The 12,525-nt window shown below is 45.9% G+C and overlaps 1 protein-coding gene across 1 annotated transcript in view; it reads left to right on the top strand.

Annotated features, from left to right (window-relative positions):
* Cers5 (ceramide synthase 5) overlaps positions 1–9,552 on the top strand; it is a 36,924-nt gene extending 27,372 nt beyond the window's left edge. The window contains exons 5-10 of the mRNA NM_028015.2: positions 3,485–3,535; positions 4,108–4,200; positions 5,414–5,542; positions 5,632–5,738; positions 6,323–6,479; positions 8,708–9,552. Of these exons, the coding sequence (NP_082291.1) occupies positions 3,485–3,535; positions 4,108–4,200; positions 5,414–5,542; positions 5,632–5,738; positions 6,323–6,479; positions 8,708–8,923 (753 nt within the window). The 3' untranslated portion in view covers positions 8,924–9,552. The remainder of the gene's footprint in view (positions 1–3,484; positions 3,536–4,107; positions 4,201–5,413; positions 5,543–5,631; positions 5,739–6,322; positions 6,480–8,707) is intronic.
* The last annotated feature ends 2,973 nt before the right edge of the window (positions 9,553–12,525 follow it).

Genomic DNA, 12,525 nt, shown 5'->3' with positions numbered 1-12,525 from the left:
TTTTTTTACCCTTGTACCTGTTTTCCTTTAATGCTATAATTGAGTCTTCAAAGGTAGGTGGAAGTTTGATAGGCCTGTACCAGAGGATGGCCGAGTCGGCCATCGATGGGAGGAGAGGCCCTCGGTCTTGCAAAGATTATACGCCCCAGTACAGGGGAATGCCAGGGCCAGGAAGCGGGAGTGGGTGGGTTGGAGAACAGGGCGGAGGGAGGGTATAGGGGACTTTGGGGATAGTATTTGAAATGTAAATGAAGAAAATATCTAATTAAAAAAAAATTGAGCCGGGCATTGGTGGCGCACGCCTTTAATCCCAGCACTTGGGAGGCAGAGGCAGGCAGATTTCAGAGTTCGAGGCCAGCCTGGTCTACAGAGTGAGTTCCAGGACAGCCAGGGCTACACAGAGAAACCCTATCTCGGAAAAAAAAAAAGTGATAGACCTAAAGGAAGGAACAGACAACTACATAGTCACAGCCAGAGATGCCATGTTCTTATTGACTAAGTAACTATACAAAAATGTTCCATTGGTTTGTTTTTGTTTTTTGAGAAAAGTTTTCTCTGTGTAGCCTTGGTTATCTTGGAACTTGCTCTGTAGACCAGGCTGACCTCAAACTCAGAGAGATCTGCTGGCATCTGCCTCCCGGGTGTGGGATTAAAGGTGTGCACTATCACCACCCAGTGTACATTGGTGTTCTGCCTGCTTGTATGTCTATGTGAAGGTGTCAGGTCCTGGAGTTACTGACAGCTGTGACCTGCCATGTGGGTGCTCGTAACTGAACCTGGGTGCTGCCCTGGAAGAGCCGCCGGTGTTCTTAACCACTGAGCCAGCTCTTCAGCCCCATGATCAAGATTTGTTCTTTAAATTATGTGAATGTGTGTCTGTGTATCTATATGTAGGTATGTGTGCATGTACCCATGAAAGCCAGAGTGCTCCCAATACCCCCTCCCCGCCCCAAGAGCTAAAGGTATAGGCATTGTGAGCTACCTAATGTGAGTGCTAGGAATTCCTCTTAATTGCTGAGCTACCTTGCCATCTCCCATATGCTTGTATTTGAAAAGAAGGAAAATTTAAAGTCTGTATGCTTTCCACATGTGCATACATGTAACAACAATGAGTAAAGAAAAAGAGGCCAGGAATTGAGAAGGCAACAGGAAAGGGACATTGGAGATCATTGGAGGGAGAAATTATATAGTAATATTGATTGATTGATTGATTGATTGATTGATTGATTGATATTTTCAGGACAGGGTCTCTCTCTACACAGCCCTGTCCTGGAGTTCACTCTGTAGACCAGGCAGGCTTCAAATTCACAGAGACCCTTCTGCCTCTGCCTCTGCCTCTGCCTCTGCCTCCCGAGTGCTGGGATTAAAGGCGTGTGCTGCTTTTCCAGAGGAACTGAGTTTGGTTCCCAGCGCCTGTGTCACATGGCTCATAACTGCTTGTAATTCCAGCTTAGGGGATCCAACACCAACTTCCAGTGTCTGTGGGTGCCACATATATGGGCACTTACACAGGTACAGATACATATAAAAAAATTGAAGTTATAAAATATAGAAAAAGAAGAACAAAGTAAATCTAAAGTCAATGAACATCATCAGTCGACAGTGGAGTCTGAAGTGGGGCTCACCCGTGAGGGCCTGGCTGCGATGCTGAGATGTGGGCAGAGTCAACCATGAAATACTCACCAGACCAATGTCAGTCCTCCAAAAGATTCAGTTACAATTGATAGCTCCCCACCAGGTGCAGTGGACTTCCCCATGATGCAGTGTGCAGCCACCTGATTATGAGGTCCAGGAGTGTGAGGGCATCCTGGGCTACACAGTGAGACCGTCTCAAAAGAAAAAAAAATTTTTTTTTAATTGTTAAACTACAGACGGGGGAAATATGAGTTACCAGTATAAAGGGGGTATCACTATAGACCCTTTAGATAATACTGAGAGGATATAAAAATAGTATTGTGAACAATTTAAACATTTAAAAAATATTAACACTTGCCAGGCCTGGTGGCGCACGCCTTTAATCCCAGCATTTGGGAGGCAGAGGCAGTTGGATCTCTGATTTTGAAGCCAGCCTGGGCTACACAGAGAAACCCTGTCTCAGGGATGATGGAGTGCCATAGCACACATTAATAATAAATAAGACTAAAAAAAAAAAAAAACCAGGCCAAGCATAATAGCCCAAGTCTTTATTTAATCACAGCACTCAGAAGACTAAAGCAAGCAAGCAGATCTCTGGGTCTGTGGCCAGCCTGGGCTACACAGTATGACCTTGTCACAAAAGTGAGAGAGAGAGAGAGAGAGAGAGCAACAAGAACAATAAACTAGAGTGGAGACGGCTGGAGAGTGGAGCTGGCACAGTGCTGAGAATGCTAGTGCTGAATGGCTCGATGGTGAAGAGCTCTGGCTCATCCAGAGGATGTGAGTTCAGTTCCCAGCACCCACATGATAGCTTACAACTGTCTATCTGCAATCATCCTGAAGCCTCTGTGGGCACTGCACACATGTGGTACACAGACAGATATGCAGGCAGAACATCCTTAGACATGAATGATGAATTGAAGAACGCATCCTGTTAATGCAAAGGCCGGGCAGGTCGTAACTGTAATTCCACTCCAGAGTCCTAAGACCTCTGGCCTCTGCAGGTACCTGCACTCATGTATGTAGACAAACACACATATATAGTTTACAAATATGTCTTCTAAAAATGCTGGGGCTAGGATCTAGAGACAACACACAAGTTAAGTGTGTGCTCTGCACAAGATCTGAATTGAGTCATTGTACTCTGTGAACTTGACATTCTCACCTGGCACTGGGCGCCCAGTCATGTGTGCAAACTCACATGTGTACCCATCAATTCACCTACTAAATAAATAAAAAAATTTTAAAATGGGCCTAGGAAGATAACTGAGTTGGTAAAGTGCTTCCCATGAAAGCTCAAAGGCTGGAATTGGGGTCCCCAGCGCCTCTGTGTCACAGGCTGGTCTAGACTTCATGCCAGTCAGTCCCTCTAGAGGCCTCTGCATGCACCACTAGACCAGCTTCTCCTTGGTTTAGTAACACAAGGCCTCACTATGTAGTCCAAGGCGGTCCAGAACTCACTGTGCAGCCCAGACTAATCTCCAACTCAAAATCCAGTACTTGAGAGGCTGAGGCAGGAGGATTGCAGTGAGGTCATGGCTAGCCTGAGCTGTCTTTTCCTTTTTTGCTTCTTGTGTTGTGATGGTGGTCTGCTTTTGGTTTTGTCTGGTTTACTGAGACAGACTCTTGTTAGGTGACTCTGTCTGGTCATTAACCTGCTTTGTGGTTCAAACTGGCCTCAAAGTTGAAATTGCTGCCTAGGTATCCCACATGCTGGGGTTGCTGGTGTACCACAGCAGCCAGTTTTCCTCTTTCTTGTACCCCTGGCTTAGAGAAAAGGACTATACAGAGTAGATCTTGTAGCAACGTTGGGGACTGAAGGCCAACCTGGATTATGTTTTTTTCTTAGATGCCTTGGTTCTGGGATACCCGACAGTGCTGGTACAACTATCCGTATCAGGTAGGATCTGAGCCGTTTCAAGACCTTGTATTTGTGTAAGGTAAGGTGGGTGCCAGTGCACGTCAGTCCAGGACAGGTAGCGCAAGCACCGTTCCCTGACACCATGAATCAGTCCTTTGAGTCACAGATTAAAGGATCTGTATCTAGTCAGGGCCTATAGCAGAAACACCACTGAGCCTTTTGTTCAGGTCCTGGTTCTCCATGTCCCTGCTGTCCTGGGAGGAAAAACAGTTTTCTGGTGCTAATATTCTGTCATTTTACATTGGAGCTATTAGAGTCCTCACGGGGGGTCTTGATTTTAGGCTGGACTTTAAAAGTGTCAGGGACGTGAAAAGTTGTGGAAGGAAGGAAGGAAGGCCTAAGGCCACTTTGCCCCGAATTGCAGACGCAGCGATCAGGTTGTGGTATGGGGTGTGTTAGCCTCACCTCATCTCTAAGCTGAGAGCAGGGAGGGGAGCTTACAGAGCTGCAAAGGGCTGATGTCTCTGTATCGTGGGAAACAGTGAGGAAGAAAGGGACTGAGACGAACGCAGCTGCCGAGCTGGAGTTCTGACTGCTCTTCTCTCTTCCAGCCACTCTCGAGAGAGCTGTATTACTATTACATCACACAACTGGCTTTCTACTGGTCTCTTATGTTTTCTCAGTTTATAGATGTTAAAAGAAAGGTGAGTGCCTCAACCCCTCAGCTGCTCTCGCACAGCTCTGCCGCCACCATCACCCTCGTGGGTGTGATAGCACGGCCATCAGCTTTCTACAACTAGTGATGGAGCATGTTTAAGGTGGTCAGGGCAGCGGGAGAGCGCCCAGGCAGTACATGCGCATGCTCTGTCCTCCTTTGCTCTAGTGTTCTTTTATACCAGAGCTCAGGGAATCAGCGAGAACTTGGGGTACCAAGGCCCAATTCAGGAAAAACCTTGGTTTTAGAAAAAAAATCAAGATTCAAACGAGTGAGCTGACTTTCCACAGTGACAGATCGGTATGACTTACATTTTATAAAACTACATCTGACAGAAACAATTTAAAGGTGAAACCTTGGTTTTGGCTCCCAGTTTCAGAGAGTTTCCTTCCATCCTGCAGGGAAGGTGTGGCAGTTGCTCAGTTCATGGCAGTAGGTGTAGTGGAAGCCAACTACGTCACTGAGCCAGGAGGCAGGGAATGTGCCCGGAGAGCCGTCAGCCTGGCATAGCCTTTGGATGGCAGTCCCCTCTTACCTCCTGCCAGCTGGGCCCTGCCATTCCTAACAGTTTCACAGCCTCCCAAGATACTGCTGCCAGCTGGGCAAAGGCGTCCAAAGCATGAGCCTGTAGACATTTCACATTTATACCAAAGCATCTAATAACTATTGAAGAGTTCCTCAGGGTTAACTTGGCCTGCAAACCCAAGAAAGAAAGACTTAATTAAACCTGAAAGCCTAAAATAGTTGCAATAAGATGAATTCTTGCTGGGTAGAGGCACATGCCTTTAATCCCAGCCAGCATTCAGGAGGCAGAGACAGGTGAATTTCTGAGTTCAAGACCCACCTACAGAGTGGGTTCCAGGATATACAGAGAAACCCTGTCTTGAAAAACAGAACAGCAACCAAACAGATGAATTGCTCAGCTAATAGGTAGTTCTCTGGCAGTTTTAAGATTAATTTTAGTTGTGTGTGTGTGTCTGTCTGTCTGTCTGTCCGTCCGTCCGTCCATGCGTTGAGTTCAGGTGCCCACAGAGGCCAGAAGAGGGTGCCTTGGAGCTAGAGTTAACAAATAGTTGAGAGCCACCTGGCAGAGGTGCTCTTAAGCACTGGGACACAGGTTAAGACCCTGGGGATGGCAGCACACTGGTCGGCTTGCACGGCCTGCCCTGTGCTGCCTGCCATCTCCATCTCTCCATCCCTAGGACTTCCTGATGATGTTTATTCATCATATGATTGGCATTATGCTCACCACTTTCTCCTACGTCAACAACATGGTGCGAGTGGGAGCACTCATCTTCTGTCTGCATGACTTCGCAGACCCCTTACTGGAAGTAAGAGCCCATCCTGGCATTCATGAATCCTTTCTCCCTTTTTTGATATGTGACTTTCTCCCCAACTCATTTTTTTATCTTTCACCTAGGCTGCCAAGATGGCCAATTATGCCAGACGTGAGCGGCTCTGTACCACCCTTTTTGTGATCTTTGGCGCAGCTTTTATAGTTTCTCGTCTAGCAATCTTCCCATTGTGGTAAGTCTCAAGGCTGTGAGCTGTGGTAGGTACCTAGTGATAGCTTCTGCCTGTTTAGATTTTCTATTCCCTTCTTGCCTTTAGCATCACTGAGCCTCTGTGGATTCTGCAGGACCTTGGTTGCCATGTGCAGCGTCTGCAGTGAGCCTCCCATCCCTTCCGTGCTCTGCTCCTCATCCTGACCAGCACAGATGTGTGCACGCATGTCCCTTCTATACTCATGACCTAGACTACAAGTCAGTGCTATTGGAAATTTTGCTTAGTCTCAGCAAATCAATCACCCACTGTCCTCTGTATATGAGAATCGAAATCATTCCTAGGAAACAGGGCTGCTGCTGTCCTGACTTTATGATTGGTAGTAAGATACCTCGTCACTTCCTAAGATTCCATCTCCTCCTCTTTATCTCAAAAGGTAAAAAACACCTTAGGCTCCTTTCTTTTTCTCTTTTATTCCCATGAAAGAATTGTCCCTGTTACTTATTAATCCCTGTTAATTATACAGGAGGACAGAAGATAAGTCCTAGGAATCAGTTTCCTCTCTGTTTGCCATACTCTACAGTTTGACTGTTGTCTCCTTGTTCTAGGATTCTGAACACAACCCTCTTTGAAAGCTGGGAGATTATTGGGCCCTACCCTTCCTGGTGGCTCTTCAATGCCCTTCTCCTGATCCTGCAGGTGCTCCATGCCATCTGGTCCTACCTAATTGTCCAGACTGCTTCCAAAGCCTTGAGCCGGGGAAAGGTAAGGATGAAGCATCCTTCTTTGTTTGGACCATGTGGGAACACAGGTTTGACTTTGCAGACCTCTGCCCAGCCTGGGAGCCTCAGCTACACAAGGAGGCTCGGGATGTAGCCCAGTCACCATAAAGCTGCAGGAAGCCCTGAGTTTGATACCAGCACCAGCACGATGGCGTATGTATACCTGTAAACCCTGTGCTAAGGAGATGAAGCAGGAAAATCACAAGTTCGGGTCATCCTTTGCTAAATAATAAGTGTGAGGCCATCCAGGAATACTTGACCAAAAATAATAATAAAAGGGTGGCTATTGATGTGTAGCTGAGCATACAAACTGGCAAGCCTGAGGAATGGTGTGGTAGTCTTTTTTTGTTTGTTTGTTTTTGGTTTTTCGAGACAGGGTTTCTCTGTGTAGCCCTGGCTATCCTGGAACTCACTTTGTAGACCAGGCTGGCCTCGAACTCAGAAATCCGCCTGCCTCTGCCTCCCAAGTGCTGGGATTAAAGGCGAGCGCCACCACACCCGGCTGTGGTAGTCTTCTAGTTAAGCTAAATCAACTTTGCTGTGACGCACAGGATCGGTTTCTAAACATCTGCCTCACTATTTTTAAGCAAGAGTCTTTAGTGAAGTTTTAGTGCAAAAGTCACAAAGATACTCATCTTTTAAGACAGTGTTGGAAGCTGAGTCCAGGGTCTCATGCCTTCTGACTAGCTAATTCTAGCCCTACGGGGGTGTGGGGGCAGACATTTAGTGATAGAACATAATTGAAATTTGCAAGTTCTAAAGCAGTCATACTGGATCAAGGCAGAAAGCTGTCAGTTGTGCAGAATCCCAAGTGGGATAGGCTCTATTAGAGATGCTAGTTCCAGACTGCACAATGGATGTTGCCTGGTTATTTATTATCTCTCTTGTCATTGTTCTTGATGGCTATAATTCGTTTCAGAACTTGTGTGATGTGCCTGTGCATCTTATAGCTACTGGACATCTCTCTTTTCCCCTGCGTTTCTCTCCTGACTAGGTGCTCTCCCAGGAGGGATTAGACCCAGGCTCTGTACCTTCTGCTCTTTCTCACCTCCTTCCTCTTTTCTCTGCCTGGTGGCAGCTGGACAGTTCCATCCTTTGCATGTAAGTGCATCTGGCTTCTAGTGTTGAGAGAAGCACCTGTCTGAACAGCTCTCCTTCCAGCTGTACTTCCTGGTCCCATCTGCCTTAGAACGTGTTCGCCCAGCTAACGTATGTGACTGTTGTTGACTGGAGCTGAGATTACCAGATTCCTTCCCCAAATGAAGTCTAGGCTATAATGTGGTTTGCTTTTGAGCCTCTACCTCACCTACTCTGGAGATATCCCTAGCCCTCTGGAAATTCCCTAGACATTCTGAATTGAGAGTCAACAGCTATAGTCAACTGCAGAGTCACATAACATCTAAAGCAAATGTCCTTCCTTTATAACAACAGCTGGAGCCATGTTCCTTCCCTACTAATGCTCTTTAAATGACATGCATCTGTCACTGTTTGTATGTTGCAGGGGTCATCATCCTAACACACATGTCACTGGGCTTTCTTTATTTTTATGGCCCAATATAGAGAATTTGAAACATTCTGATATGCAGGGTCTCATTGGAAACTGCCACCGTAATCCTAACCTCTCATTGAAAACACAAAACAAAAGCATGGGTAAACGGCAAAGCCGCGGTGTCGGTAGAGCTGGGAAGGCTCAGCTCTCCACGCTGACGCCCACACTCCTGACTATATTTATAGTGTCCTGGGGGTGCCAGAACTCCATGTTGAGGCCAGAGATAGCAGCACCAGGGTAAAGAACTGAGTGCCCACGGTGATCAGCAGATGGAGCCACGACGGCATTCCTGTGTATCGCTTGTGTGGCTTCCCCAGTTCTGTGGTGAAGAGGGAAGAAGTGCTGGAGTTTTCCTCACAACTAAACATGGACTCAGTGTGGCATCACAGCAGCCTTTCTGGTATAGAATGGCATAAATGAAAGCAAAACAGGAAGCAGGCAAACTCTGTTCACAATCACAGCCAGTGACACAGAAGCATTTAAGTCAGTGTCACCGAACCTAGAAACAGGTACACGAGTGGGCTTTCCTAGGCTCTGAGACTCATCTGCCCCGTGAGTCCTAGAAACAGGTACACGAGTGGGCTTTCCTAGGCTCTGAGATCCACCTGCCCCGTGAGTATGAAACGTAGCGTGTGTACTGCATTTGGTCCTGTCCCCCTCAGGTGTCTAAGGATGACCGCAGTGATGTAGAGAGCAGCTCAGAGGAAGAAGATGAGACAACCCACAAAAACAACCTCTCTGGCAGCAGCTCTAGCAATGGTGCCAACTGCATGAACGGCTACATGGGAGGCAGCCACTTGGCTGAAGAGCAGGGGACTTGTAAAGCCACTGGCAACCTACATTTTAGGGCCTCCCCACATCTACACTCCTGTGACTAGAGGGACTGCAAGGCACTGAGGAGAATCAAAGAAATATTTTTGTGTTTTAAAGAAACTCTGCCGTTTTGTATTTAATGCCCTCTGGTCCTTTCAGTAAGGTTATTGGCTCTGTGTTTGTGTGGTTTTTGTGTGTGATTATACATGTGTATTGTGCATATAAATGAGTTTCATTGACTCGGTTGGGGCACAATTCTGGATTACTAGTCATTGTCTGGTCACTTCTGAGCCCACCTCAAGTCCAGCCCTGGCTGCATCTTGAATTAAGCTGTCTCCAGACCATCTGTGACCTCGTCCCATGGCTCTTGAGACTCTGGGTTCCTGATCACTTAAATAAGTGCTGTCACCAGACTCAGCTCCAGGACTTGAAAATTGTTCTTTTGGAGGAGGAAGTAATATTTCACCTGATGGAACACTACCCAGGATCAACATAGCTCCTAGCTACATGTCCCCTTCCTATCACCTGCTAGTGGCAGGGACAACTACATACCCTGCTGCTTATTTAATGGTATGCAGGGAGGGGGAGGGTAGGAGAGGATGAGCTGAGATTTGGAGAGCAGCAGCCACTGGTTGCGCTGTTAATGATTTTATACTATTGCTTATTCTTCTGTGATTAAATTGTTTCAACCCTCTACTGTCTGTCTCTTTAGTAACTATCCCTGCTACCACTTTGGCTGCCTGTGCTTACAGACATGTACTGTAACGAAGTTTTCCATGGGCTGAAACTGCTCTTGCAGAGGATCCAGGGTTGGTCTCTAGCACCGATAAAGAGCAGCTCAAAACTGCCCGTAACTCCAGTTTTGGGGATCTGTCTGTACGCTCCTCTGGCTCCACAATCACCTGTATGGATGTGTATATAGTTACATACACTCAGACCTACACATAAAATAAAACAAACCCTTTTAAATTATTATTATTTCTAATTCAAGAGGTTCTTGGACATCCAAATTTTTCTTTTATGCATTCTAAGAGGAATCTGACAGAACATCTATATCTTTGGGCTGTATGTTTTAAAGTAGACATATTTAATTGGTGTGCTGGCTAGTTTTGTGTCAATTTGGCACAAGTTATAGTCATTTTGGAAGAGGGAACCTTAGTTGAGAAAATTTCCCAACTAGATTGGCCAGTGGGCAAGCCTATAGAGCATTTTCTTAACTGATGGTTGATGGGCTGTTGGTCCTAGGTTTTATGAGAAAACGGCCTGAGCAAGCCATGAGGAGCAAGCTAAGAGCAGTACCCCTCCATGGCCTCTGCATCAGCTCCGGCATCCAGGTTCCTGCCCAGACTTCCTTCTGTGATGGACAGTGCTGTAGAAATATAAGCCAAATAAACCCTTAACCTAAGTTGCCTTAGTTAATGGTGTTTTGTCCTAGTAATAGTGACCCTGAGACATGGTCACAGCAGCACTGCTCAGCAAACAGTCATGGACCAGAGAAAAGGAGTTTGCTGAGAAGCCAGGGCTCGTCAGGGTGCCTGTTCTCATCTTGTACCACAGAGCCTGCCACTTCATATTTGAACATGCCATAAATGAATGAGTCCACCATGTCTTCTTAGTTCTGTCTTTAAACCTGTGGACAAACTTGTCCTAATCCAGATTTTTCTCATGGTAAATATATTCCAGAATACTTTTCTGCTTAGTGATCATTTAAATTACAGAGATATTTCTAGAGGCTGTGTACATGGAGGTGTTAACGTGGTGGTGAAGAGAAAAGTTGAAAGCTGTCTGTGATGGTTTAGTGCCTGAAACCCAAGCACTTGAGAGGCTGAAACATGAGTTTGCGATCAGCCTGAGTTACACAAAGACTTGGTCATAACAAAAAGGACATAAATCAGGGCTGGACAGATGTTCTAGTGGCTAAGAGCACACACTGCTGCTGCTTCTTCAGAGGACCCACCCACAGGTGGCCCACAAACATCTGTAATTCCAGCTCCAGTATCTGACACTCCTGGGTGTACACACACACACACACACACACACACACACACACACAGTTAAATATAATAAACATAACAAAAACAAAAAACAGTGCTTGGCCTATAACACATACCTTTGGCCTCAGCAATTTGGACACACAGGGCCAGTAGTTTGGGGCCAGCCTGGACGAGACCCTAGCTTTTCTTTTTTTTTTTTTTTAATCAAATTATTTTTAAGCAATAAAGAATTATTCTGGGCCGGGCAGTGGTGGTGCACACCTTTAATCCCAGCACTTGGGAGGCAGAGGCAGGCGGATTTCTGAGTCGAGGACAGCCTGGTCTACAGAGTGAGTTCCAGGACAGCCAGGGCTACACAGAGAAACCCTGTCTCAAAAGAAAAAAAATATAGATTTATTCTGGGGCTGTTGAGATGGCTCAGCAGTTTACTGACTGCTCTTCTGAAGGTCCTGAGTTCAAATCCCAGCAACCACATGGTGGTTCACAACCATCCGTAATGAGATCTGTGAGTGTCTGAAGACAGCTACAGTGTACTTAGATATAGTAAATAAATAAATCTTAAAAAAAAAAAAAAGAATTATTCTGAGCTGAGAAAATGACTTCGTGTGGGTATAAGTGCCTGCTGCCAAGACTCATGAGTTTAATTTGTGGGACCCACATGGGAGGAGAGAACCAACTCGAGCAAGATGTCTTCAGACTTTCCTACACACAAATGCATAATCTGAGAGACTCAACAAGGTAGGTATCCTAGCACTAAATTTCCTGAGATGCTAGGGTTTCTAAAGACTGGGTATGGAGAAATGAAGTTCTATTTAGTCATTTTGTCAGAGCTAATCAAGAAGGCTAAGGCCTTCTTTAGTTCCTTCACTGGCCATGTGCCATGTTGTTGACTATCATTGTGAAATATAAGCGACTGATTTTGAAAGTCAAGGATACATAAATCTTACCTTTAGTAATCTGGATAATTACAGTCTGGGTTGAATGGCGTGGAAGATGTAATCTCACAACAGATTCAGCCAAGTTGTCCAATAATTTAAAGAAGGTGGCTAAGGTGTAGCTCCTGCTACACAACGCAACAGGACGCAACATGCTCACGATGAAGCTGGGTTTGGTGCTTTCACTGCTTAGAAAGTGATTCCTCTCATCCATCTGTAAATGAACTCAAGACATCTGGAAGCCAGATGTGGTGGCCCACACATGTAATCCCAGCACCCAGAAGACTGAGGCAGGCAGACCTCTGAGTCTGGGGCTAGTCCACGTCAGGATTCATAGTAAGACATCTAAAGGGGCTGGAGGGATGGCTCAGCGCTTAAGAGCACTGACTGTTCTTTTAGAGGTCCTAAGTTCAAGTCCCAGCAACACATGGTGGCTCACAACCATCTATAATGAGTTCTGACTCCCTCTTCTGGAGTGTCTGAAGACAGATACAGTGTACTTACATATAATAAGTAAATATTTTTTTTAAAGTAATACATCCAGAGTGGACGCATACCATTTATATTTTTTAACTTTTTAAATTGGGCCAGATGTGTGTATGATGAGAGCAAGGGCTGAACTGGGTATGTGCCTTTGAAAGGTATATTTTGTCCCTGTCTCTTTCATCCTTGCTTCCTGGCTACTGTGATAAGAGAATCACTGCTGTACCCTGTGTCCCCTTCCATGACAGCAGAGCC

Source organism: Mus musculus, chromosome 15, assembly GCF_000001635.26.
Source record: "Mus musculus strain C57BL/6J chromosome 15, GRCm38.p6 C57BL/6J".
Taxonomy (NCBI): Eukaryota; Metazoa; Chordata; class Mammalia; order Rodentia; family Muridae; genus Mus; species Mus musculus.
This window is presented reverse-complemented; position numbering and strand designations above follow the sequence as displayed.